The sequence below is a fragment of the Osmia bicornis genome, chromosome 14 (assembly GCF_907164935.1).
Source record: "Osmia bicornis bicornis chromosome 14, iOsmBic2.1, whole genome shotgun sequence".
NCBI lineage: Eukaryota > Metazoa > Arthropoda > Insecta > Hymenoptera > Megachilidae > Osmia > Osmia bicornis.
The window spans coordinates 6,043,710-6,070,958 of NC_060229.1; the positions used below are offsets into that span (position 1 = coordinate 6,043,710).

Consider the following 27,249-nt stretch of genomic DNA (forward strand, 5'->3'; position numbering starts at 1 on the left):
TGGCGGCATAGAAAATGAAAAATGCAGTCGAACCGGTACCCGTTAGTCGCCACTAGTTCTGAACTTTCACGATTGCTTGCTCGATTTCTTATTAAATTCTCGCTGTCTGTTTGGAGGTTCGATCGAGCGGGACAGGTTGCGCTTAAGATCGAGGTTGATTTAAATAATGCAGAGCACAAGCTGGTACAAGGCTCGCGAAGGTGCTCGTAAATCGTCACGCGATGGGATTTTCTTCTAAACCGTTGGACGATCTTTAGACGTCACTCCAAATACGAAAAGAAGATTTTCTTCCTCGTCTCTTCCTCCTCTCTTGCGTAATTACCGTCCATCGATCGTTGAAACGCAGGGAATAAGTTGTTCGTCGTTCGCTTTGATGCCGCGAGGAAAAATTTCAATCCTATCGTTACTTGTTACCCGGATAATCCTGTATCGCTGGTGACGTATATATACGTCGCGCGCGTTATCGATTCGAGATGCAGGAATTTGTGAAACGCGATTATTTTCGAACGATTTTGTTTCCGGCAAACGGTCGACGCATCGTCGAGGCGAACGATAAATCATTAAAAGTACACCGATTCAGTCAGGGGATTAGCGAAACAGACCATGATTCGGTCTGGTGATGGCGGGTCTCGTTAATCTCGGACGTTCCATTAGGCCGTGTTCATAGTGGCATGTTCGAAAGCACACCGCGTCCTGTAATCCGGCCACATAAAGACTGGGAACCGTGTAATGCAACGGAATTCTCTCTTGCCATTCGCGATCGTGCCAGGCAAACGACACTGCTCTGGATCGCTTTTAATCGTAGTCACGTTCGTTCAACTTGCAGCGTTCCTTTGTTTCTCGAATGCTTATTAAGGGGTTAGGTCACTCTAGAGCAAGAAAAAATAGGCATATTTTGGGAATTTTTTAAATTCTGTAAGCATGCCTCCATTTTACAACTAATAAATTTTAAAAATTAATTTTTAATTTTTGGACAAGCAGCTCCTGCAATTTTTAACTTGGGATAAAAATCCAAAATATTTTCGATTATATATGAGAACAGCTATCGAACCACGTAGGATTTTTTTGATATATTGATTTTTGCATAAATGGCGTATTTTCTAAGAGAAAATGTAAAATTTCAAGAAAAAATCGCCAGAAGATTATTTATAACAAAAGAACTATGCAATATAATGAAAAAATCCTACGTAGTTCGGTAGAGAATTTAGTTTTGAATATACTATTAAATTTTCAAATCGATTGGTAATGATTTGTTCGATTTATGAGTCCGCCCAGTTTGAAAAATGCCATATCATTTTTAAGACATCAAGGCACCTTTTAAGCAAAAAAAATTTCGATTTTTTCAAAATTCTAGTGACCTAACTCCTTAAACTAGAGTAGAATGGTTACCGCATACAAGCAGACATCATTTTCATGAAAAAGCAATTAATGTAGAACGGGTGCATCGGATGATGAAGTGCGCGAATATTTATTAATCCGTGCATAAATTAATAATCCTATCGTTTCCCGATAACCTTGACATCGCGAGAGGTGCCTACGTTAATACGATAAATCGTGATACCTGTACGAGATTTACTCGCGCGAAATTATCGACGGAAAGCAGCGGTGTAAATTTGCCGGCGGGATAATAAAATCGTCGCAGGGAAATGAAACGTTTCGATTGACCATCAAACTGGTCAAGAGCGTCGTTTTCGCTCACTGTTGCCGAGTTCATCGGGTCGTTGGCGTTAATCGAATTTGTCGAGTATCGAGTGTGCATAACGCTTAACGGAACACGCGTGATTCGCGCGGAAGGTGTCTATTTGAACAGGATTTTCCGAGCCACTTTGATGGGAAATCGCGCCAGATTTGAAAAAGAATTCAATCGAACGTCACGGTATTTCTATTTCCCGTAGGTGGCTAATTATATTCATTAACAGCTTTAATTTGATGAAAATTTATTTCTCCCTCGTTTCCAACACGCTCTGCGGGTCCTTTTGTACGATTAGGGAGCGGTGGCATTCGCCGCTGGCAAATCAATTATCCCCAGCTATTAATTGGAATTACCGTAGTGGCGATTGCATAACGAGACCGTGGAGTAGCCATGGAACTGCAACGGTCGGCGCGGCGGTCTGCATGCAAGGTTTTTCACCGACGAAACATTACCGCTGGATCTGTTATGCTGCAAGGTGTATCATCGTAAAGTGCTCCGTAATTGACCTCGTTATGTAATCGATCGAGCTGCAACTCGCGGATTAGACCGACCGTTCAGGGGGAACCTGGTTTAGAGGGTGAAAAAAGAAACAATTTTTTGGAAATCATATTAATCGATAGTAGGCACATCTGAAAATATTTTGCCAAAGTTCGAAGTACTTTCACAGGCAGGTATGTTTTAAGAAAACTTTAAACGTGATTTTCTCGAAACTGCTTGTAATTAACGGATTTTAATGCTTATTAGTATAGCTTCTATTTAAACTAAAAACGTTGTATAAAAAGTTATGTTAAACAACTTCTTTTAAGTAAAAAATGAAATTTCTCTTCAATATTGAATAAATTTGTCAATTTTCGACTTTCTAATATTTTTTTTAGTTCAAATAGAAGGTAAATTCGTAAAGTAAACTAATTTCTATTATATAACATGATTATATTATATTATAATAAAAAATTTTTTTTAACAAGCTTTTATTCCCAATAAAACAGCTAAAAAGATTTAAAATTAAAAAACAATTGCCCAATATTGTGCAATTTTCGGCGATCTAAATCAGGTTCCCCCTTAAACAACAGCACTATGATATCCGTATATCAAAATTTAGTACCCAACTCCCCTGATGCACAGGGGTCAGACGGTAATCTTAACTTCCTCGGCTAAGGGAAACAGAAAGGATAGATCGTTGGAATGTTTAATTAGCAGATAAAAATCATGGTGTTCGCGAATCGATTTAACAAACTCGCCGGCAACTATTCCGAAAGCGTCGGGCAAGGTTGCTCAATACCGCGTCGAGTTATTGCCTTGGCCCCACGATGAATCGCAAACCGTCGACTCTCGTTTTCCCTTCTTCTGTTCGCGGTTTTTTCCGCTTCCTGACCAGCTCGACCATCGTAGGACACCGTATATGTAACGATGGCTGCGTAGATAGACGAGGCTCATCCGTGTCGGACGTGGACATGTCGCATACACGTACCTCTACACGGCACACAGAAGTTGGCTTATGTAAATGGACACGTAACACTGGATGCACGGTTCCGAGAGCAGGTGGAATATGACCCCCGGTGTGCATCAGGAGAATGCGCCGTCGACGAGGACTTTAAGTTTTTGTTTGCCGCTGCCTTCTGTTCTTCTTTCCTCCCTTCTCTCATCGCTCTCCTCTGCTCTTTGCTATTCTACTCTTGTCTGCTTTTTCCTCGTCGCCTCTGGCGGGAAGAAAATATTTCACAAATGGTCCATTCACCGGCTGCTGGAATTTCCCTCGAAACGGTGACCAACCTGTATATTTTTGGGAGATACCTGTTTTTAATTTTAAGTTCGTTAACCCTTTGTCATGTAATGACGAGTCACACTCGTGACGCACCTTATAGTTCTTTTGAAGCAAGCATTATTGTGTGTCATGGAAGACTCCACATTCTAAAGATATTGGGAAATAGCCGATTCCTTTTCCTGGCACTTTTATAGCTAAATACGTTGACTAATTAGGGTTTGGGGACGCCTGCGAATATGACACATATGCGTCCGTCTTGAAGGCATTATGGCCTTATACATAGTTCTTCTACCGTTTCTTTGAATATAATTATTCACACACATTCTACTCTATACGAGTCACATAACACCTCGACAAGGTCTAACGTGACAAAACTAAACCGTACCTGTATTCTTATTCAATTTGAAGTACAATTTCAATTAGAATTTGCACAGCCAGGTATCTTTAAATACAATATACATACAATAGCTTACAGAAGTATTCGGACACCGTTTGAAATAGAATAGAAGTTTAAAATTGGAGCAAATAACTTGAGGTTTATTGAGAAACTATACAAATTAATTTACTAAGATATGTACTTTTGTTGTTTTAAAAAATTACAATTTGTCAAAATCGCTAAAAAAAATAATAAAAAACAGTTTTTTAACTTTTTTATCTGAGCCTGTAATGAAAATTTAAAATATGACATTTGTAAATTTAAGTTTGTTATGCGTATGCTGAAAATTTCATCGAGATCGGCCAATGCACTTAGAAGTTACAACTAATTAAAATTTCCGGAAATCTCGACTTTTCATCTAATAACGTGACTTTTGGAAATTTTAATAACTTTTAAATGCGTTCACCGATCTCGATTAAATTTTCAACATACATAGATATAACTTATTTGAATTTACGAAAGACATATTTTAAATTTCCATTATAGGCTCACATAAAAAGTTAAAAAGTTACTCTTCACAATTTCAACAAATTGTAATTCTTTAAAACGACAAATCACAAAGCTTTCCAAAATACCTTATTCATTTGGTCCAATTTTAAATGAGGTATTCTATTTTAAACGGTGTCCGAATATTTTTGTGTCCCACTGTATGCATAATATTTCAATTTCCTTGATTTGTCTCCAGATTACAGCAGTGAGTAGCTTTGACAGTCGCAAATGCTGAGAAAATAATACGGCAAAGGGTTCTTTGTTAATCAAAATTGACAATGAAAGGTTTAATTCGTAGAAGTTTGTAGGAGAAATTTGAAAATCCCAAATTACTGAAAATGAAGTCGAGATTCCTCTTTCTCTAGCAAAGAACATATCTCGTGATCCGCAAAGTGACATGCATTCAAGAGTGCTTCTCCTGGTGGACCATTTTGCGTGAATCCGCGTGGCTTAAAGTACGGATTGAAAGCCGGAGAAAGAGAAGACAACGCAGGATAGACGGGAAAAGGGATGGAAAAGACTCGGTGCAGGAATATTTACCGTGGGTAGCTTTTCTGCTATCGTCCTTGCGGCTGCCAGCCAGCTTGCTCGAGTTTATTTTAGAGAATACCGTATCCTGTTTCCCCTTGGAGACTTTTGTGCACGGCTTCGCCAATTGAAATCAACTTCACTCGAATTCCACTTCCGTGGAGAGTAACAGAGAGCAGCTTCTTTGCCATTAGATTCGAGGATTCGGGGTAAAAGAATTCGGATGGTTAAAAGGTAAATTCAGTTCCCGATTTCGAGGCAGCAATTCTGTTGATAGGAAAACAAAAAGAAAAAAGATAAAAGGTTTCGTTGTATAAAAAATTCCTTTACCACATTGTTTGCAACCGCGAATGCATTTCGTGAGAATTTACGCGATATCGTAAAAAGGCAAGATTCGCAGGGCAATCGATGCTTTCGGGATTCAGGACTCGAAATTAACTTACGACGGGCAGGATTTTTGCGTCACGAAACGATCGTACGAACCTGTTCCTTGGCCCTCGGCTTTGTAAAGAGCTCGTAAAACGACCAGCATCTCTGCTTAATGCCGTTGTTTTTGGTGCTTCGATAATTATGTCGACAACGTTCTCTGAGATCGGGATAAAAAAAGAACAGGTGCAATGTAAGTGTCAGCACGTTCAATAAATTCGATGGAAAATGAATAACAAACTGATTGAAATCGGTAATTAACACCGTTTAACTGCAATTAGCTAATGCCATTACATATTCTCGGAAATAACACAGCGTTTACTGTTAATTGGAATAGTTATTGAGAGTCGGCGAGGCGATCGCCATTCGATGGATATCGTAGATGCAGCAGGTTGCAGTCCTGCCTGGTGACCTAACGTGGTTAGCCTGGAGGTAATAATTGCGGCTAGTACATTGCCTTGTAATCAAATTGGGTCGCGTCCGATCCCGAGCTACCGTGACGCAGCTCCAATTATCACAATTCACCTTAGCATCTACCTGTTACGAGACGATTGTCTTGCGGAATTCCGTCGATGGCCGCGGACGTGGTCGATTCGCGAATTGACCATTATCGAATAGATCTAGAACTGGCGATAAAAGGAAAATTGAACCGTTATCGCGATACACTGCGCGAAGCAACGAGAGGTCGGCGAACCTGCAACGTGCTAATAAATGATCCTGAACGCCAGGTGTTTGCTAAGCTCGTAATCGCCAGTCAAATGCTATGACGATCGTTTCGTACTCTCTCCAGACTTACGAGATGAAATTATTACGGTAATAAAAGGAGAATTCTGAATTCTTTAACACACTTTGACTGCCACGCTGAACCCGTTGTTTGTCTTCACAAATCTTATCTATACGAGTACACCCAAATTTAATAAATTTACTTAGGGATTAATGCGTGCATTTTTTCGCGGTTTACGAACTCGTACACAGTATCCAGGGCACTATTTGTAAGTTAAAAATTTCAAATTGTTACTGCGGTCTACTCATTTACGGCTATTTCTCTAACTTAAATATCCTAGGAGAAGGAGAATTAAATGTAGAAATTAATTCGTGATTAATTAGTAATTTAGCATTATTCTGTTTTAATCACTATTTTACAACGATAACAATTATATTAATAATTGAAATTACTATAATTTTTTAAAAATAAATCTTCAATTAAAATAAAGAAAAAGCATCAAATTAATTTCGATTATCTTTACAATATTTAATTACATAAACTACACGAGTAGTTTTGATTAAGTAAGTCAAAGAATTCCTATAATAATAATATGAGTGATGGATTCCTATATAAATTCAAGTGTCAAAGTATTAAATAATTTCGTCCAAAGAATTAAGAGGATCAATGCAAATACCCATTCTCAAAATAGTATCATCGTTTCTGAATTGTTATGCAAGCGAACAATCGTTGATTGAAACATATTCTCAGTTCGAAAGGGATAGACCTCAGTTCGGTGCACACGACTATTTATAACGAATCGATACGAGCCGTCGGCCGGCGCATTCTTCACGTGCTCGACGCTTACACGTGCAAAATGATACCAGGAGCACGCGAGAGTGTAACACCGTACGATTCCCGAGGAAACGGTAAAAAGAGGATCGGGAGAATTGCAGGTTACCGGAGTTCGAATCGTGACGGACGCGAGTTGTCCAACTGGATGCAACGGTATCCGGCTGATTATGCATCTGATAGGGTAGCAGGTGACGTCCGATCCGCGTTGAATCCTCGCGAGATAATCGCATCTGCTCGCGCTAGGTATAACTTAGGCGTTAATTAAACGAAGCTTGGATTCGTCGCGTAGGAAATTAACGAGCTGGGCGTGCGCGAACGACGATTTATCGTAGGGAATAAGGACAACCCTCCGAAGAAATATCGTTTTTCTGGAGATTCAATTTTCCATCGAGCACAGATCCCGGCTTTAACGAGGATCATTCGAACTGATTGCCGTAAATTATTAGCCGACCCGTATCTAAGATTGAAAATCTCGAGAATGGGGCTATAGCATTTAGACCTTCTGTCACTTTTGTACAGGCCAAAAAATTCTTGTGCCATTATGTTTAGTGGGTCAAAATCTCAAAGAATAGCCGAAAAAAATTTTTTTTTTTTTTTTTGCCAGTTCCAGTCTGATCGAAAATGGCCGAAAAAGGGTTGGCTCCAGAGCGAATTTCGCTCTAATTCTCTTTAGATCTATCGAAAATTTTCCAACGATAATTGTACGAAGAATTGATCCATCCACTTTTCTCTGGGTACGTTCGTTCCCTCGGGACGATTCCGCAACGTTTACAATGTTGTTCTGGGGTTTTAGTTTATCCAAATTATGCACCGCGGCGACGAATGAAATTGCGGATCCCTGGACGGACGATTAATCGTTTGACCACCGACGACCGGTCGGCGAAAAGGGCGAAAATGTTCGTCGCTATGGTATTGCACAAGCACAGCAAGCACAACAATGGGAACCACTCGAACCATCATTCGAGCAACAACAATACCACCCGCACAACCAATAACCTGAACAACAATCACATCAACAATAACGTCACCAATTTGAATCAGACCTTCAACGCGAGAGCGGTAAGTGTTGAATATTTCGAATACCTTTCGTTGGAATGTCGATACATTCGGATTATGTTAATCGGACACGTTTGAAAGAAACGTCGCTTGTTATTTTTAATTTGTTTCCTCGATTCCGTATATCGCGTGCGATTCGAATGAAACATACGAGATTGATATAAAATCAATGGCTGCTTAGAATTTTCCAGACTTCCGTGTTTAAAAGGCTAACGTTCTCAAGGTAGTTTCATTAGGTGCCCAAAGGCTGATACTAATTATCAGAATTAATTAACCAAACCGAGCCGTGAAAGTCTGGAAACTCTCACGATCGCAGCCGTGGCGCTAAAAGCAGGAAACGTGTTTTTGTATGAGGTTATTTAATGTATAAATACCCTGTATACACCTGTTGCACCGCGGCCGAAACGAAAGCCGTTCGATTAATCGAAGTGACAGTAATCTTGGCGAACAGTTGCAATTAAGCGGGCACAGCGTGCACCGGGGGAAAACGCATTTGAAACCGGTAATACTTGAAATCGCGTTAAAAACCATTATTCACTCATTGAATCGGCGTGAAATGAATTTTTCCAACCGTGATGGAACGGCTGTTCGTGTCCAATCGGTTACAGGCGTTTCGTGCAACAAGCACGATTTTCCTGTTACCGATTCCCAACGATATTACGCAAACGATTTCGTCATTTTTCACCCCGACTAACGAAACGAATTTCACGTAACCTCGCGGTATGGAAAAAGGGACGCGTTTTTGGCAAGGTTTAGAAGGATTTATCATCGATCCGAGGAGGGGAAAAATCTGCTCGCTCCTTTCGGCACGGTTAAAGTCGACAGAAGAAAAATTTTTCCGCTCGACGGGGAATCGCGTTTGCGCCTCGAAGGAGAGTTATCTTCGTCGGTGCGGAAATCCCATGAAATCGCGACGATTTCGCTGACGCGAATGCGAACGCGAGCGTCTTGCCACGCTGATATCCTCCTCTCTACCGAATTTATTTTATTCCTCTTTCCCCTATTCGTTGACACCCTCTATCTACCTTCCCACCCATTTTTCCGAACCCTTTCAGGGTAATAACGTTCACCTCCTCCGCATACGTTAAAGTTTTCCTAAACCTAGCTTGAAAAATAAACGACACGTAATTACCAACGCTTTATCATCGTCCCTGTTTCAATTAAGGGCCCAGAATAAACAATAAATCGCGAATCGTTCGGGGACAGTGTTTGGACACCACCGATGGCAAACCCTTTGGAATGCAAAGCCGCGCGACAACGGGACACGGCAGACTTCGCGACGACGGACAGTTTAATCTAGTTGTTAATTTATAGCGTTTCGGGCGAGTCCTTTAACACGTTCGTTATCAGGATCGAATAACACAAAGGACTTAATCTCGCTGCTTCATTTGCATGCAAACCTCTTGAACCGTCGGCCACCCTCTCTCCGATAGATGCAATTAACTTATTCCTATTCCTCCACCCTTTCGTTCGCGAAAAATAAACCGACTCCGCCAGCAAACAGGATGCAAATCGCGCCGCAGGGAAATTACTCAAGGGAAAGGGCAGAAAAAGGAAGAAAGAATAGAAAGAAAAAGAAGGTTGAAATATTCAAAGGCAGAGATGAAAAAACAATCGGGCAAACTTCAAAATAAAAAACACAGTGGCCTGAACGAATATCGATAGGTCGCGTCTAGTCGATTCGCGACAGAAATTGAAGCGAAATTGGATCGCGAACGAAGCCCGATATTCGTTGCTCGCTTGCTATAGACATCTTCTGCTTTAATACTTTGTCTAAAGGGATGAAATTGAAATAATCGGTCGGGGGATGAAATATAAACGCGGTATACGCGCATTATCGGGGACAGAAATAATCACTCGCGAAGTCGATCGAACTCGGACGGGTTTATAAAGTTGTCAAAGGGAATCGGTCAGGGGGATCGCACTCGGTTGCAATTGTGTACGGTTTTAACGATCGACACGTTCGACTCGTAAAAATTGTCAACGCGACGTGACGAACGCGTAGCACGCGCCCGACAGCTCGAAATGGACACACTTCCGGTTAATTTTCATCCTATGAACTCCATCAAATTTATTCGGTTCAATGAATCGCGAGGATCGATCAGATATGGACGAGACTTCGCAGATATAATTGCAACCCATTAATGATTGACCTATTTTCCCATTAAACTAACAGTTATTTGATATTAAGGTAAAGTGGGGCAAGTGCAGGCTGCTTTTTGTAAAGTTGGAATTTAAACCTGTGTATTTTCAGTCTGTTATGTAAATATTGAACCCTGTGTATTTTCAGTCTGTTATGTAAATATTTAACTCTGTCGGTATCAAACGCATTGCACAGTTATTATTGTTTAATTTATATTAACACGTTGACTGTCACGGTGAAAATCAATATTTGTTGTGGGACGTATTGAAGCTCTAATTATTAAGCATAGGAATAGTTAATTTTCAAATTTCAAATTTCCAAGTTTCTATCTACTATTTTACATTATTTCTACAATGATAATGTTATTTAAAATAATATTTTTCTATTATTTTCTTTTAACTCCCATGGAACTCGACGTGTTAACTAGGACCCTAATTTTCCTTGTAAATTTTCATTTTTATAGGAAATTGTAGAACTTTGCACTTTCTCCGAAAATGAGGCAAGAGCGTACCTTTCGGTTAAAAATGCTGTGAATACTTGTTTCATGTTCAATGGGGCGATAGCAGAATTATTAACAAGCCTCCTATAAAATGCTTTTTACTGCATTGAAACATGTTTAGTTTTATAGTTATTTATTTTTAACACTAAAACTACCAAACCAGTCAAAGTGACTAGCTTCAAGTTTCTCATTTTATGAAATGTATGTTGGCTATTGTCCAGATAAAGAATGTTTCATCCCTTATCTATTTAATCTTCTACATTATTTTCAACATAAAAATTAGTGTGCAACGTCGGTAGTTCAGTACTTTTTGCTGAAATATAAAAGAGGATATAGTATCGAATGGCTCGTATTAACTTTTAGTAGATTACTACATATTAGCTAGGGAAATTTAAAAATAACCGGTATATTCACTTCCTCCGTTTGCGAACTTACCCCCCTCCACCTTATTACAATTTGATTAGAACAAATCCTGTCAGTGAAATTTGAAACAGTTTCAACAACCTACTGAATTGTGCGTGATGTAACTTCTGTATAATGGTGTTAGCTCATCGTAATTGTTGCAAAGCAAACCGATCCTACACAACTGAGTAAATATTCATTTCCATATTCCATTCCGGTGGGAAACGCCTCCCTTATCGCGTTGAAGGTTACAGTAGAAATAACCGAGTACACCTTACGTTATTAGTACAAGTTTATCACGACGGCCGTGTTATATTTAATCGACCGGTAATAAACGATATGGTTGAATTTGCAATTTTTCGTCGAGCGATAATCAGTAGGGAACCCGTCCCGATTACCCTTGCGTTTAATTGCGATTAACCTGTTCGTCGACGAGGCAAACGTAGCCGTTAATGAAGCGGCCAGGATTAAGCCCTTGATCACTGGTTATAACGAACGTGCTAAAGGAGTAGCTCGATACGCTATAAATCGTCAACTAGATGAAGCCATTTATCACGGCCGTGCGACGCGTGCCTATATCATTCGCGAGCCGAATCCTTCAATCGCGAGGCAAATCCCCGTGGTAAATCAGGTCCGCGGTGATATACAATCCGGGTCGAGGTTTTGCAGGGTGTACAATAAAGCTTCCACGATATCGCACGCCACCGGTTATGTTTCGTATGAAATTTTCAACGGGCCTCGCAGTTTCCAGTTGCCCTTTCGTCGGCCGTTTTTAATTGGCGCCAGAGGCGAAGGCGACTGTTTGTTGCTATCGAGGGTGTCGAAGAAGACAAGAAGGGTAAACGTTAAACGTGACCGACGAAGGGTGAAAGTGTCGCTACGTGGCAGCGAACAAAGACGGTTAAATAGATCGAGGAGAAGTGGATTAACCGTTCCTTTCTGTTAAAAAACATCCACCCCCATCTCAGGTGTATCGAACCTCGTCGACCCCTTCGTCTTCTTCACTTTGCTCGTTTCTTAGCTTACAAGATATTCTCACTTGAGCGTACGAATCCGTACTCTATTTTCTAAATAATTTATATTATCGGAAATGTTTCAAATTAAACGTTTCAGTCAGAATTGTTTTCGCGTACGAATTCGTGAGAATTGTCTTAAAATAATCTGTAGTATCGGGAGCGTTCGATGGGAGATTTAAAATTGAATATTTCAATTAGAATTTAACCGAGCTTTCAGAGATTTTTCTAGAGAGCTCGTGTTCTATTTCCACCCCTAAATTGCACTCTGTCAGAGTTAACCGGTAGAACATTAAGAGGACCCCCAGAACGTTGATACGTTTAATTAACGATGTCCACTCGAGATGGTGGAGTTTAGCCGAAAATCCACCCTCGACCTTGCCCCGCAGGGGTCGGCCTCGTGCACGAAACAACCCCAATCGTCTGCGCTGGTCACGTTGCCAGGGTTATGCTTGGACAATCGATAGACAGAAGCCGGTTGTAATCATTCCGATTACATTGCTTTAATTCCCAGTGGCTTGTCGTTAATGTCCGACAAATTGCAAATGGAAAATCGAAACGTTGCGACAGTTTGACACCGTGCGAAGATGCGATGATCAATGCCGAATTTGATCGTCGATTTCCGCCGGGCAAAAGCGATTATCGATGCAGGAGAATATTTGATGAGCGATTTCGAGGCAGGTTTTGACGCTTGTCCACTGTTTACCGAATTCTTCGATCCCAATCGCCGCTCTGATTCGCCTGGCTATTAATTGCTAGGAAATGAAGGATTTTGCAAATAGAACGGGATCGATCACGTTCAAGCGTTTGCTTTTCGAAGCATTGTATTTGGTTTTCGGAAAATTCATTCGGTGGTTCGTTCCTTTCTCGCCGCATTTAATCGACCAGTTTGTGCACACAATTTTTCCCTGTAATCGCAGGCGAAACAAAAGGCGAAAGCAATTTTTCCTAGCCTCGGAGCCTGGTACTACGGACAGGGTTTTTGTTAAATGCCAGTCGAGACTGGATCGATGGATGTTAAGTCACGTTCACACTGAAAATCCTTCTCTAGAGAAGCGTTGATCACACTTTGCCGAAAATACTGCGTGGGTGAACGAATTCATTTCTCCTTATGATACCACCAAATTTGAGTATCCCGATCCATCAACCGTTGTCCAGGTAGCCGGTTTACAGGTGAATCACGAGCGACGAATTGAATTACGCCGTATAAGGTGGCGCTTAAGTAGAGTCGAGAAGGAGCTGAGCAAAGACGAAATGAGAAATGAAAGAAGGGTACGATGTAACGGGATAAGTGGCAGTGTCAGGCGTTGTGTAATCGGCCGCATGAGAAAGGTCGCTGGAACCGAACGATCGTTGCTCCGCAAACGATGGACGCGCCGTGGAAATTCTGATGTTCCTCGCGGACATGCCAATCAAATTTCGACTTTATTTACGCTGCGGACCGTTCAAATTGACCTGGCTTGTGAAAATATTTGGGCGCGTGCCGTCTAACGCGTCAAAACCCGTGCACCCCGAGAAAAAAGAAAAATTCAATCAGTCCGTACAAAGTTTCAAATTATCTCCGACGTGTCCCCTAACTTCGTCCAATAATTAGCCAACTTCGGCCGGGCAGTAGTCGCGCTATTAAACACTTATGGCGGCGGCCATTAATGCATCCCACGTGCATTTCCCTCGCGGCTACTAACAGGAAGCCCTCCTTCCAATACGAGCGGGGGCCGGATCGTCTAATGGCAGCGATGTAACGACCTTGCCAGCGCTCGGTATCTTCCGGTTACGAGCTTCCTGATGCGAGCCACGAACAGGTCCGCTCGTAAAAGCCGAACTTGCGCCGCGAAAAGCGTACGCCAGTGCTTTTATGATCGACCGTTTCTATCCCGGAGATACTCGATGCGTTTAAGGGTGATCGCCTCGGGACCATAAATAATTCCTTGCCGTTTCGAAAGAGATATCGACTGGCACCGTAATTACCATTTCTTTCTTCCCCTCGACAAAGGATACACTGGGTGTACCAAAAGTTTTAGAAATTATTTCTCTTTATTATAACTAGAATCGTAGGAGTTCAACGATCATTCAGTGAGAAAGGGACATTTTTCTTTTTAGTTGACATTCACGTCACGGTGACTTATTCAATGGAAGTTCCCGTGCACCGTGTAATTTCTCTTTAATTCGCTGTCTTTACGTATCATTGCCGCGATATTAAGAGCGGACTGGATGAAAAGGCCGGGCAAATAATAGACATTCCGTTGCCTACTTTCTCAGATGGCACGTCGACGAATTTTGATGACACGAATTTGCAAAACGATATTTCAACGTCCTTATCCTTATCCTTATCCTTACTAATATATAAAAGTGAAAATGCTGATCGTTTGTCCTTCCATCATGTTTAAACGGCTAAACGGATTTTAATGAAATTTGCACTGTTGGACAGCTATTCTTTCAAGATGGACATAGGCTATGTCATATTGCGATTTAGACCTCATCAGTATACTACGCTCATAATATACATTTATCAGTTTTTTGTTATCTTTTGGCATTCGTTTTCTTATTCGTGTCGTATTAGATGACAAAGAAATATTTGTCATTAAAAAAAATATGTGCCTTGCATTTAATAGTATTTCTGTTTGTATTCTGTTTGTAACTCTTCAATTTAAAATGACATAGCCTATGTCCATCTTGAAAGAATAAGCTGTCCAATAGTGCAAAATTCATTAAAATCCATTTAGCCATTTAAACGCGAAGAGGAACACACGATCAGACACTTTCATTTTTATATATCCGTAGGGATAGGGACAGGGAAGTAGGGATATTAATAGTTGATTAAAATTCCCGGGCAGAGCCAGGTAACGCAGCTAGTAATTTATAAAATAAATTTAAATCTATTGAAATATTATAAAAATTCTTTTATGATTGATATAATTGAATTTGGATATTTAATTCGATAAATAAATTTATAAAATGTTACATTTAAAGAACTACTCTGTTCTCGTTGTTAACTTTGCACTTCTCCCTTTTCTCGTCGGTAGATTGATGATACTTAATTAATCCTCCGTGGAAATTGTCTTTCTCTTGCTTGGCACGATGAAAATTTTCCATATTTCCCGGGATGTTCTCTTTCCAGCTGCACGCTGGCACCCACCTCGAAACAGCCGTCAGACTTTTTGGCATAAAACAGGGTGCTTAACGTGGAGCCAGTTTTATTTTCTGACATCGCAGAGTGGTAACGATTTCCGTTGACGCCTCTCTTCCACGTTACCTAACTTTAAGGAACATCAACGTCAAGTATTTTCGTTCCTTTGAACCTCGAATATTTCAGTCATATTTTTATTCACTGCCACGTTTAACCCTTTCATCTGTCGACATTTCAGAGTCCAGATAAAAAGTTAAGACGATGCACGAACGCGGCATTTAGAATCAAGTTATTCGCGCGAAACTTGAGAATTTCAAAGGGTCTTGTCTTAACTAGTTCAGAACCACCGGAGAAAATCAAATATTTTCCAAGCCCCTATTTCAAATTGCCCTCCCTTCTTCCGACTGCCAGCCATCCGTTTCCTTCGAGGTAATACTGAAATTGGCAAGCTTACCGGAACTCACGCCATGCGGTATAACGTCCATTGCTATTCCATCCTCGAATCTGGTGTCATCCAGTATTTACTAACCACTGCATCCCTCCGGATGCCTGTTCAAGATTTCAGACGACCCTCTTCGAACCCTTTAAATCACGTCTTTATCGAATCTCATGAATCATAAGGGTGACAAAACTCGGTTCGATCAAATACAAGATCGCAGCACCGCCGTTTGGTCGATTGCATAAACATAGATTTTCGTGATTGCACCAAGTGCTCCGAGTGTTTACCTTTCAAAGATAAACAGCGTATCTGTTAGCAACGAGTAACATTTAGCGTATAAATTATAGTTAACTACCAGGTGCGGGAGTTTGATTACTCTTGTATACTATTTACCGTAGTTGTTAGCCGGCCAAATGTACGCAGCAATGGTAGTCTATATCGACGCGGGTAAATTTAGTATTATCATTAAGAGCCGGTAGATTTATCGTCAAACAAACCGTGCTATGCGTTACGGAAGGGGTGGGCAAATAGCGGCCCGCGGGGCACACGCAGCCCGCTAAGAGTTTCTTTGTCGCCCGCCAAGACAGAAGCATCCTCCTTGAACCGAGATTTCAAGTATTTAAATAAATCGAATAAAACTGCCACTATTTATTTTTATGGTACAATTTATACCTCTCTGAAATGCAAAGTTAATTAATGAATGCAATCATTTTAAAAGTTTGTCAAACAAACCGTGCTTTGCATTACGGCAGGGGTGGGCAAATAGCGGCCCGCGGGGCACACGCAGCCCGCTAAGAGTTTCTTTGTCGCCTGCCAAGACAGAAAAATCCGCCTTGAACCGAGATTTCAAGTATTTAAATAAATGGAATAAAACTGCCACTATTTATTTTTATGGTACAATTTATACCTCTCTGAAATGCAAAGTTAATTAATGAACGCAATCATTTTAAAAGCTGCGGTTCTCCGCTAACCTCCGCCTCCGCAAAATGGCCCCCGAGCCAAAACAATTGCCCGCCCCTGCGTTTCGGTATCGCTGGACGAACCAGAGGATACTTAACGAAAGCTTCGCGATTGGAAACGTCGAAAGGAAACGGTAGACTATTACGATTGAACGATTCCGATCGAGAGATGGGAAATTAAACTATCTATTAACGGGGAAAACGTTCGAGCATATCGGCCACGATACCGTGGAATATAATTTAGGTCGTCAAAACGGTCGCTCGACACCGTTTATCGATACCGGCGATCGAAGTCTTTATCCAACGTCCAATCGACATCGAAAATTTCATCATTGGCCGGCAGGGAGAATCGTGACCGATGGAGACACAAGTGGGGCAAATCCGTAACGTGTGCTTCGACCCTATGAACGTATTTCTGACACTCGATAAGACGGCTACATCGATCGTGCCACGATTATGTCATTTTTCTCCTGGCACGATCTTTCGACTTTATTAGAACGAAACTTTTTTCGGGCTCGAGGTACGTGACAAATGAAATGACGAATTTAATTTGTCAGAAATATATAAAATATTGTACGTGAATCGGTAAATACGGCGATCGTTCTTATACGATAACTCGCGTTAGTTTCAAGTCCCTCGCGATATCTCGTCGCCTTTCACTCGGCTATACTTCGCGCCATTGTGCAGCCACGGTTGTGCAACGATATTTTACTTCTCTTGCATTGCAAAACGAACGTATATGTGTTTTACAGGGACACGTACGATCGTTAACGTTGCATTGTCTTCCATCCCGTGACATTCTCATATAATTCGACAGTAGATCTTGCGGATACCGTTACCATTAATCTTTCAATCGAATGGTTTCACGGTTAAACGGATTTTCTTCAGCTTCTCACAATCAGTCGAGGGATAACAGTAAAAAAATCTCGACGCAGGAACAGAGATATTCAAAATAGAAGCCTTTTAATAAATCATAGGAGAAAGTTAAGATATTATAATATGAAGCTTTGGTATGTCTGCTTGAGAATTTAGCTGAGCAGTTTTATAAAATATTTAAATAACCTGTGGATAACGTTAATTGCATTTTGAATACAGTTGTTATATCTTACGTGAATTAGTAAAAATATGATACAAAGGTACAAAATCGTACTGAGTTATAAATAATAAATTTATTATTTACGACGCCTGTACAGGCCTCGTGTACCCTTAAACATTGTATCATATTTTCAAGTTAAACTTCTTCACACAAACTGCAGAACCACTCCTCTTCATTAAGCGATACAGAAATATTTGCAGATGCACTAGTTGAAGCCGTGTTTTTTATTGTTATAGGCCACAATAGCTTTATTCATGTTTTCTGCACTCCACTGTCGGTACTTTCATTTTGACATAGCTATGACCTAAATAAAATATCTAAAATATTGATCAATTGTTTAAATCGTACTGGTACGATTTGGGAAACTACGCCGCAGTACTCGCCGGCTCTTTTATAATTTTGTTTTATTTAATTTAAAGGTAGGCTTATATGTATGTAAAAATAAATATCATTAAATTATTTTAATTTTACATTAGGCTGACCTGCTCTTTCAAATTTATTAGAACAGCTACTGTACATTGATTTTGATACACTATTTAAGATCTTAGCTTGTAAAAGATGTTGCTAGCTGGCGTCGGCATTCAACGTTAAGTGAAATTTGAACGTGGTACGATTTAGGAAACTAGTACGATTTTGGCAACTTCCCCCTGCCGAATTTCGACACAGTCCATTTCGAAAGTTTTGCGTGTAATTATAATCGTAACACGGTTTATCAGCACCGTGATCGCTGCGTAATTATTACGTGTAATACCGAGGAATCGCGGAAAGAAAGTAGCCAGCCAATGGTGAAATTGCACCGCTAATCCCGGTGCATTTTAATCCCGAGTAACGCGTTCGTGGGGATCGGTGTTAGTAGAGTAATTCGTCGCGTGATAGTGAAAATCCGTCTACCCGCGAGGAAAGTATCGCGGAAAACTTCATCTGCTTTGGCATCTCCCTTCCGCTCTGTTCCTCCGATTACACGCTGTTATGCTTTCAAAGTTCGCGTCCCAGTTAACGCCACAGCTTTGGATCGTCGACGGTTCTTCTTCATTTTTTTTTTTTTTTTTTGCACGCGAACCAGCGATTTCCCAACGATTTACATAGGAATGCGATTACCGCTTCTTTTTGTCGCGTGGCTTGTTAACAGAAAAAAGCCGGGGGAGGTATCGTCGGTTCTTAGCGCGAGGCAGAGCGACGAAGAGGAAGCATCGTGCCGTAAAATTGCATCGTTTCAGTTTTGTGATCCAGTTATCGCGGGTTACGTGGCTGGCTCGCTTTGAAGCATAATTACCAGGAAAATATGTGGTAAACGCAGATGCTGATTTTATTTTCGATTAATGCAACTCGCTTCATTTTGCAGAGTCACCTCAAATTTCGCCCATTTTTTCCCACTCGAATTTCAAATCGAACTATGTGTCAATCAATTCTATATGATGGTACATTAAAACTAGGTTTACGGACACCCGTCAAATTGACGGTTAAAGGAAACCGGGTATTTTCTTAAAAAAAGAACGATTAATTTAATTTAAAAACAATTACGATCTTAACGGACTCAATATAAGTTAATTAAATTTGATAGGATTGCATAAATGAAGTCCGAAATCCGTCAAAATGACAGGTCCCGTAAACCTAGTGTTAATCTCGTTATCAGAAAAAATTTAAGTTGAGCCTAGGAGTAGTTTTGGAGTAGTGACTAAATTCTCACTATTCTCAATAAAAGGTCAATACTTCTTTAATAACAGTGGGCATTTTACTAGAATTAATCAAAATGGTTTTCTGACTCCTCTATCCCTGTTGTTCAGTATTTGAAGGGTTGTTTAATATTTAAAACTACCCTCATAACAGTTTTCATTGAATTTCTCGAAAACAAATGCAGATACGAAATAATGTTTTAGACAAAAGTTGTTTGCCTTAAAATTCTGCACAAAAAAGGTCTCTTTCATTTTTTCGATAGAACTAATCTTTTATAGAATCAGATATGATTTCCGCAATTTTTGACTAAAGGATTAGTTCTATCTACTCTAGTATATAGTGACAAAACTATATGCTCAATTTAAATTTTTTCTGAAATTAATGTACCATCATATTGATTGGCATATCGTGGCCAATTTGAGTGAGAAAAAACGTGTGTTTTTGGGGTGACTCTTTTCCGGAAGAAGGAATCATCGGTGTTCAGGTCAATTCCCATTGCAAAATTCCTTCTTTGTAAATTTCCTATGAGATTTCCGGGTTGGTGGCAGCGCAGTGGATAAGATCAGCCATCTGCAACCCAGAAGACCTCTATTTTCTACGGATTCCTTTTGATTATCCTCCTGGCGATCTCTTCTACGAATCTGTGTCCAACGAACGAGACAGCTTCCTCGTGACGTAAAAGGTGTCCAATCCGTTCGGATTCGAAGAGCCCCGAATATTCATAAGCGTGTCAACCTTGATCGAAACGATAATGGTACACGCGATACGCGGAGGAGACTGTCTCTCCATCGAGTCCTTGAAAAGGTTGTGGCTGACCGAGCCACGATGACAATGATTACGAAATTACACGTTGACCGACCAAGGCATCCTTTACCTAGCTTCAAACTCGGCAATCGATCGTCCAGATACGAAATCGGACCAGTTCGACTCGTTCGAGAGCCACTTTCTCTCATTCGCTCTTTCTTCTCTCCCTCGAAGGACCAAGAAGACCGAACCGCGCAACAATAAGAATTATTTAACAATACCGAAGGTTAACTTTGGAAGACAACTACTCTCGTAACCGAGTTTCGCAATCTCTTCCTGATTATCAAGGAAATTCGAAGCAAAACTCTGTATTTACAAGCCTTCCGGTTAAGGCTAGTCCGCAAACAATCGTCGCTCGCCAAGGTTTTCCTTCACGAAAGTCGAGCGAGAGGTCGAGTTTAGATATCCGTTCTCCAGTCACACTCGAGGCAACGAGTTTATCCCATCTATCGGGTGTCCGTATCGTCCGGCAACCGTTCACTTCCAGCTTTCCCCACTCCGTTGGCCGTTTAATGTCCCACGGGCGAGCTGCGAGCAGCCTTTCCTCGCGCGGCTACACCGCGTGTCAGTTGGAAAGCAACCGCGGACAATAACTGACAAGCAACCGGTCAGTCAGCCAGTCGTTCTGGCTGCGAAACCCGCCTTCCACTTCTCCGTTGTTCCAGCGACTTCGCGTCCGTACGATCCACGAGAGTGTAACCGAGAATTTTCAATCGGTGAAAATGTGAGGCACGATCGGTTTTCCTCGCGAAAATGGGTGCAGCAGGGAAACGACGAGGAGTGCGGTGATCCAGGGAAATTGGTTCAGTGTTCGTTGGTGTCCAGTGATCCACGATGATCGTATGAATAGTGCGCGTGTATTCGAAATAGAGAGCCAGATTAAACGATTTCTCGATCGATGCAACGACGCTTCCAGGTAGAATATTCGACGGGGAAAGAGAGCCCGAGGGATGTAGAACGCCAGAGCGAGACATTCGAGGCAGTTCCTGGTAAAACCAGAAGGGTTATCGGCTCGATAAACGCGCGTGTTCCAGCGACAGCCCTTCGATCGCAGGAAACATATGTTATCAGGCCGGCTGATCGAGCTCGATTATCCTGCGTCACCGAAGATAACACTGCCCTCGTGACTAGGACGATTTATTGGCATTAACGAGTCATCCTGCCTCGGTTTCACGCTTGTCGAAACGCGTTTTCCTCGCGATTCGGACGAGGAATGTCCTGAAACGGCGCGGAGAATTTTGTCGAGCGTATTGCGCGCTCCTCCTGACATTTAAATGTCAGCATCGTTTGCTGCGCCCTCGAATCGGTCGCAGCACGTTAACCCTTTCGCTGTCGCGCGTACGCTTCCTCGAAAACCGTACCGTTCGCGATCGTTTCAATCGTATCGGCCTGGTTTTGCGAAACGTTTCCGCGAACGTATCGCCGTTGGTATCGGCACGACGCGTCGTTCGTTCCATCAGGAAACGAATGGCTAGTAATTGTTTCCGCGGGAGAACGGGTTAAACGAGCCGACGTGTCCCAGAGACAGGACGTGCTCGTCAGGATAAGTAAGGTAGCGTGCTTTCGGGCACGGTAGGTTAATTCTCTCCTATATCGTGGAATATTTAGAGCATAAAATAGTCTGCTAGCCGCTTCTTCTTGCGAGAGAAAACGAGACGGAAATAATGCTGGAAATAATTATCGTTCTTCGATGAAAGATCGCGAACCGATCGGCGAAGGAAAGCATACCCAAAGCTGTGAAAACGTGAGAAGATGTCTCTCTGGAGTTTAGTACTCGTTTTATTCGAGTATTCGAATTGCGAGTCAAAGCGCTTGAATTTGCCGAATTATTCGAAATCGACGAACTACTCGAAAAAATCGAATTCGAGGTGAAAATTCATCTTCAAGTAAATCGAAGTTTTACGACGACTCGAATATTATTTCAAACAGTTCGTCGATTTCGAGTAATTCGGCAAATTCAAACGCTCGACTCGGCTCGAACAATCGAAGCGAGTTCAGCTCGGTTTGTAAATTACGAGTACTCGAATTTCGAGTCAAAGAATGATCGGTCGGTCGAACCGAGCCGAGCGCTTGAATTTGCCGAATTACTCGAAATCGACGAACTGCTTGAAACAAAACCGAACTACTCGAATATTCGAGCTGAAAATTCATGACGGCTCGAATATTCGAGTAGCTCGCTTTTGTTTCAAACAGTTGGTCGATTTCGATTAATTCGGCAAATTCAAGCGCGCGAGTTCAGCTCGGCTTGTAAATCACGAATACTCGCACACCTCTGTTTATGACTCCACGTGTATGTGTGAGTTTTCGTTCGAAAAAGAAATAGAACGAAGGAGAATCGTCCGTGGAAATGAGTGAAAGTGGTCGTTACGTTGGCCCGTTTGAAAGAACGAAGAGCTCTCCTTCCAGCCGCTAATTAGCCGGAAAAATATTCGAGAATCCTTCTGTGCGCGGTTTTTAATCTAAACGAAAAGATTGTTCCGTTTAGCAATGCAAAAACAGCCTTGTCCTGGTGCATCGGGAACAAAGGAGCCGTAGAAATACGCGACGGTCGTTGACTCTCGTTCGAGTCCCGAAGAAAAATGTGCCTGGAGAGAACCGGTGACCCGCGGAAAAAGCGATAAACGACGCTTCCACTCGTGTCTACGAACTTTTCAAGTTTTTCTTTCCTATAATGCGCGCTATCGCGGCGCAAGGAGAAACGAGTTTCGTTGGAGGCGATCGCTTTATCGCCTATCCGTCGCCGGTTATCCGCTCGACGCAGCTCGGTTACTTTCACTAGCACCTCGCGGAAAGAGAAAAGGGATCGACCTGGCCACGGCGCGTTATATAAATTCGGCGTTTCGCGAACTCCTGTTAATTGCCCGATACAGACTTGCGATGCATAATACTGTTTAATTATCGAATAACTTGGTAGACAAAATTTACAGGCGAGAAATTTGTCACAATTTGATCGAAGTGCCATTTTTTGGGAGGTTTTTTTTATCCTCCTGTCGCACTATTCGGCTAAGGGGAGCCCGGGCAGTGTAGGACTGGTACCACCCACGCCAAAAAATTCGGGGTGGTACCCTACCCACTAAAAAAAGATCGAAGTACCATTTCGGTACGTTCATAACCATGGAATCTAGAATGATTCTCTGTTTCGTGTACAAAGGAGAATTGACTTATATAGCAATTAGACTGGATACGGATAGATTAGTAAACGATCTTCGTGCTACAACCGTCCGAGCGAAAGTCACTGACCGATATTCTTTTTATCGCCAGATACCTATGTATCCGTGAGCGGCCGTGTTACCGTGTGCGCGTTCCCTTTTTTTCCTTCTCCATTAGAATGTTTCCTGGGGCAGGAAATGTAGTTCAAACCGTTGAAAACCCTTGGTAACATTGTTCCTGGAACAACGAGGATCGTTCGGAAAGGATTCGGATCGACGGAGGGAAAACGCGTGATCGATGTCGCTCCGTGTACCAGGTGTTTAACGAGCCACGTGTACTCGAGCGATGCTCGTTCTTCGATAATCGAGCAAACACTCGTCTCGATGCAATTGCAAACACAAACGTTCGACAATTATTTCCCGTTCGTTCGTTTTGCACCGGCCCGTCGGCTCTTTTGTTCGGCATAGACCAATTGGTCGGGAATCACGTACGATATCGAATCGATAAAGGTTAGCGCAGGGGCCGTCAAATTCTCATATCGACCCCCTCTATAAAAAATGTTGAAAAAGAAACAGAAACTTATTTGATTTTGTCAAAAATCAAATAAATCAAGAAATAGTTTCTTAAATTGCCTCGGAGCTCCACATTCAATTTATTTCTCTGCTTTGTTAAAATAGAATTGACATGACTGAAGCCAGATTCAACCATATACGAGCTTGGGAATGCAATTAAAAAGGAAAATGAATTTTCGATTGAATAGCATTGGTATTCATCGATCCCTAATCGATCCCTAATTATATTATATCGACCTCTTTGATGATCCCTGCGTTAGCGGACGATCAGAGGACAGGTCGGCGGATTGTTATTTCGTCAAAACGACCGGAGAAAGCTGCGTTTGTTCCTAGTTCAATTTCCCTCGGTTACGCGTCGATTCGATCGCTCGTCCCGAGTGCACCGGCTGCACCTCCGTTCATTCTAATCGCGATACTTCTTCGAAGGCGGCACGCAGGACGTTACCGTTACACCAGCTGCCGTTGAAAAGTTACACAACGCCTCCTCGTAAACGCGGGCAAAATGAAAAATTTCCGTAAACTGTGAAATTCAGCGCGAACGCGCGTGCTCGTAATGAAAGTTGCTAATCTTCCTCCTCCTTTCCGCCCCATGAAACGGCACCGTTCGAAAGAATGCCCGAGTTTCGCTGGAAAGCAGCCGATTCCGTCTACCGTTTTTCCTTCGTTTCGCTAGAAAGGCCTCCGTTTCCGTCCATGTCTGGTCGGTTCACCTGTTCGAACAGGCGGGAGGCCCCCGCGTTAAGAGAACGATTAAGAGGATTAGACAGCGACCACGTTTTCGCGGCCGAAAGAAGGCAGAACGAGATACACTCTATCTGGCACGCTCGGAATTTTTCCGCTTCTCTTTTTTTCCAGTTCCACGCTCCGTCCAATTCGGGAAAGTACCTCTTTCTTCTCCGGAGAGAAGCGAGCACGCGAACCGTACGCGTCCGACTCGTGCGATTTTCCTCCATTGTAACGACGAAATGTGTCGCTTAATGTCTCATCTCCGAGTCTGCTGAAGAAATGGAACGATTTTCAGCTTAAATGAGAATTTCTTTGACGAAAGTTTCGCGCGGTACTTTGATGCTTTCCAGCGTTTCTTTGTAAACTCGCTCGACGAAGCTTTTTCGTCGTTTATGGATTTGACGGATGGTAATCAAAGACGATTCTTTCGTGATTTTCTGTCTCGAGGGAAGATAAGTTAAATCGTTGGAAAGCGATGTCGTTTTCTAGGTATCTTAACCTGCACTAGTGGAATTAATTCGCATTTATTTCAAATTATTTAATATATAATCACTTATATTTTATTTTCTAATTTTAGGGCGTCGCTAAATTTACAGCCATACTTTTAATATACAATAAAAATTGCAATTTCAACACATCAAAGGAGGTAGAATTTCATTGGATATCCTTTCATGCTGTGATTGGCTACGTTTCGTGATGCCAGGCGCAAAAATAAAAATAACAATACAGTTTAGATTTTTCTAAATTAAAATTTTTAAACATTTACAAACCAAATCATATGAAAATATTAAGAATAAACATTATAAATTACAATAAAAATATCACGATATCAATTTAGCATAGCGGAATATACATTTTCTGCACAAATATGAAATAAAGAATACTTTTATTCAAAGTGTCCAGAATTAATTTCACCATTGTAAGTTCCACGTGAAAGGTGTTAAGAAAAAAACTATAATGGTTCCCCGTTTCCACATAATAGCACGCCCATGGGGAACGGTAGAAAGTGCGTCTGATGGCGAACGGGTAAATCTACTTAACCGTGAAAAGTGCTAGATCGTCCACGGTATTTGCTCCGCTTTTTTCGGTGTCTCGGAATCGTCGTTTCGCGAATGAAAACAGTCACGTTTCTCCTTGTTCTACGAATCGAGCTCGTGCACGAGGTGTATTCCTTTCCCGCTTCGTAGCTGGGCGACGTAAAAAGGCAACGTTTACAGGGCTACGGCCAATCCCACGGCACGTTGGTACCCTAATAAAGCCACGCTTTCGTATCCGCCTACGCGTCACGATTAACGATCAACGATCGCCTATTGAATACCAACCTGTGGCCAGGAAAACGCGTGCATCAGCTGAACGCACGTGCAGCCAGCCAAGGCCCAATTATTCCGAGTAACGGACGACCCAGGAACCAGCTACATGCGTCACCCACGTGTTTTATAACCCTTTAAACACGGATGTTTCATAGCAGCGTTATTTCATTTTATCATCATTCCCTTGATTGAAAAATTGTCGGTTTTCCATCACATAAAATTACCCCTTTCGATAGCGCGGATACGGAGTACCAGTTGTTTGGGTGCCTGGACAATCGCGCGATATTTCAATGAAGAGAAGGTCTCGAAAATTCCTCGAGTACGGAGCTACTGGAGGGAATATTATTCAAATAGTCTTATATTTTGGTAGCGTTTATACAGGGTGTCCTAACACTGGGGTAGGATCCGTGATGGGATGATCTAAACAACTTTTTCCTTTGCCAAAATGTTGGTTAAGGCTTCGTTTCCGAGTTATTAACGAAATATTATCATCCCTCCACCGGTCCTACCCCAGTTCTGGGACACCTTGCATTTATAATCGCCCTTTGTCCCTGACACTCGCTCTTATAGTCTTCGACATTTTCACTTCGCCCTTGTTTTGTATACTCAAAAAACGACAGCTTTTCGCCGTCGCAACAATATCAAGCAAGGGAATGGTGAAAAAGGAAATATCTATGAAACATGCGTGTTTAAAGGGTTACAAGACACATGAGTGACGCGTAGCTCGTTCCTGGGTCGTCCTTTATACACGCATTTACACTCTTGCCAATTTTCGATTATGATATCACTTTTATCATGCATTTTCGTTCAGAAGAACTGTCACTCGGTCCAAACGCTCTTCATTCACACCTCAGTCAATTCAACTATCATTCAGCCCAAACATCCTACAGTTATTTCATGGATATTTCATTTTCCACCAGTTCTTGATATTCTCTGGAATGTGAAGTTTAGCTAGAAACTCTCCCTGAATTTCGCCGGATGATTAATTCTAAGCAAATCGCGCAATTATCCCCACCTCGTGGGACGCGTAACGCATCCTTTCTTTTGTATTTCTCTCACGCACTCTCACGTTTTCACTGCTTCGCGGCAAGGACAAAGGCCAGGAGGTTTCGCGATGCGCGACCGAAAACGAGAGTTCTCTTCCCCCCGATTGGAGCTCGTGAAACGTCGCGAAAGTAATTATTGCCGACTTGGTAAATGCTCGTCGAACAATTTTTCCTTCTGGATTAACGAACAAGTTGAAAATTATTCTCCTAGCAACAATGGCGGCTCGTAGCTAAAATTAGTGGGGGTGCTGCTCCAGAAAATTTTTAGCCTTTCTTTTCAAAAACCGGCACTGCGGGAGCGACAGCACAGTATAGGAAAGAACAGTAGGCTCACTCCGTGT

The 27,249-nt window shown here is 41.8% G+C and overlaps 1 protein-coding gene across 4 annotated transcripts in view; it reads left to right on the forward strand.

The window, feature by feature from the left end:
• The window catches only part of LOC114876825 (serine/threonine-protein kinase 26), a 100,796-nt gene that overhangs the window by 32,952 nt on the left and 40,595 nt on the right, over nucleotides 1-27,249 (forward strand). For 2 of the 4 annotated variants that reach the window (XM_029188669.2, XM_029188670.2), the window contains exon 2: nucleotides 7,686-7,951. The exons of 1 other annotated variant lie outside the window; for it this stretch is intronic. In XM_029188669.2, coding sequence (XP_029044502.1) covers nucleotides 7,715-7,951 — 237 coding nt within the window. In that variant the 5' untranslated portion in view covers nucleotides 7,686-7,714. Of the gene's footprint in view, nucleotides 1-7,685; nucleotides 7,952-20,708; nucleotides 21,021-27,249 lie in introns of those variants that run through there. One more of the 4 variants, XM_029188668.2, reaches the window with a different exon arrangement.